The sequence below is a fragment of the Mandrillus leucophaeus genome, unplaced genomic scaffold, assembly GCF_000951045.1.
Source record: "Mandrillus leucophaeus isolate KB7577 unplaced genomic scaffold, Mleu.le_1.0 Scaffold8, whole genome shotgun sequence".
Classification (NCBI taxonomy): Eukaryota; Metazoa; Chordata; class Mammalia; order Primates; family Cercopithecidae; genus Mandrillus; species Mandrillus leucophaeus.
Window position 1 is genome coordinate 5023560 of NW_012108696.1, and position 1571 is coordinate 5025130.

A 1571-nucleotide genomic window follows, 5' to 3' on the forward strand; every position below is an offset into this window, starting at 1 on the left:
TAGTGAAACTCTGTCTCTACTAAAAATACAAAAATTAGCTGGGCGTGGTGGCACGTGCCTGTAATCCCAGCTACTCGGGAGGCTGAGGCAGGAGAATAGCTTGAACCAGGGAGTTGGAGGTTGCAGTGAGCCTAGATCCCACCCCTGCACTCCAGCCTGGCGACAGAGCGAAACTCCATCTCAAAAAAAAAGAAAAAAAGAAAAGAAAGGAAAAGAAAAGAAAAATGAACTGCCCTACCCTGTCACGAAATTTTAATACTATAGACACACTGTATATCTATATATGTATTTTCTGTATATACATATGTATCTTATACATAAAAGAGTGAGCTTAAAAAAATCTCTTCCTGAGAACCAAGTTTGAGTCCTTTGGGGGAGATATCACCCCTTTTGAGAATGCATGCTTTAATGTATGCTTTAGAAAATCAACTGGAACTTTTTTTTTTTTTTAGAGACAGGGTCACCTAGGCTGGAGAGTAGTGGCATGATCTTGGTTCACTGCAGTCTCAATCTCCTGGGCTCAAGCAATCCTCCCACCTCAGCATCCTGAGTAGCTGGGACTACAAGGAGTCACCGCCACCCAGCTAATTAAAAAAGTTTTTTTTTTTGTAGAGACGAAGTCTCACTGTGTTGCCCAGGCTGGTCTCAAACTGCTGGTCTCAAGTGATCCTCCCAATTTGGCCTCCTGAGTAGCTGGGGCTATAGGCATGTGCCACTATGCCCAGATAGTTTTTGTATTTTTTGTAGAGATGGAGTTTTGCCATATTGTCCAGGCTGGTCTTGAACTCCTGGTCTCAAGGAATTTACCCACCTTGGCCTCCCGAAGTGCTGGGATTACAGGTGTGCACCATAGTGCTTAGCCTGGAACTATTTAATCAAAAAGAAAAAGAAGATAAAGACAGACAAAATGAAAAGCAAAAACAAAGTGCAGAAAACCAGGAACGGTCATTGTTAAGCTTATGCAAAATAGTGTATGTTTGTTCCTTAACTAAGTTTGTCATCTAGCCTCTTCAAACCTGTTTCCGTGGGGCCAAGCCAGGAGTAATTTTGCAGATTGAGCCCAAAAGGTTTTCTTTTGGTGGTTCATGGTGATTTTCTTTTCTCTCTTCACAGGATGTTGTGTTATGCACAGCTGGGAAAGGCACACAGGACCCACACTGAAACCAACGACAAAGGGTAAGTTGGCCAGAGAGAATGCAGATACCGGAAGGGGTGGAGAATGTTTTCTCCCCAGGAAATATCCCAGGAAGCTGAGCCTCATCCAGATGCTTGCTGGGAGCTAGTTAGTGGCAGAGCAAGGGTTAATATGCAGGTCTCCTGATTCTCACTTCAGGATCTTTCCTTTGTACTTAGAATAGCTGTGTGATCTCAGATAAGTCACCTAACTTCCCTGAACTTCAGTTTCCCAAGCTGTGAAATACAGATAACAATAGGGATGTTGTGAAACTTAACTTCAAAGAGGTAGCTTTGGAAACCACCTGAGATAGATAGATAGATAGATAGATAGATATAGTGTGTGTATATATAATGTAGTATATATTTTTAAATATTAATATATATTTAAATATATA

At 41.6% G+C, this 1571-nt stretch overlaps 1 protein-coding gene across 1 annotated transcript in view; it reads left to right on the top strand.

Moving 5' to 3' along the window:
• Positions 1-1571, top strand: part of ADGRE1 (adhesion G protein-coupled receptor E1) — a 66426-nt gene that overhangs the window by 1847 nt on the left and 63008 nt on the right. Inside the window, exon 2 of the mRNA XM_011967446.1 lies at positions 1114-1176. Coding sequence (XP_011822836.1) covers positions 1114-1176 — 63 coding nt within the window. The remainder of the gene's footprint in view (positions 1-1113; positions 1177-1571) is intronic.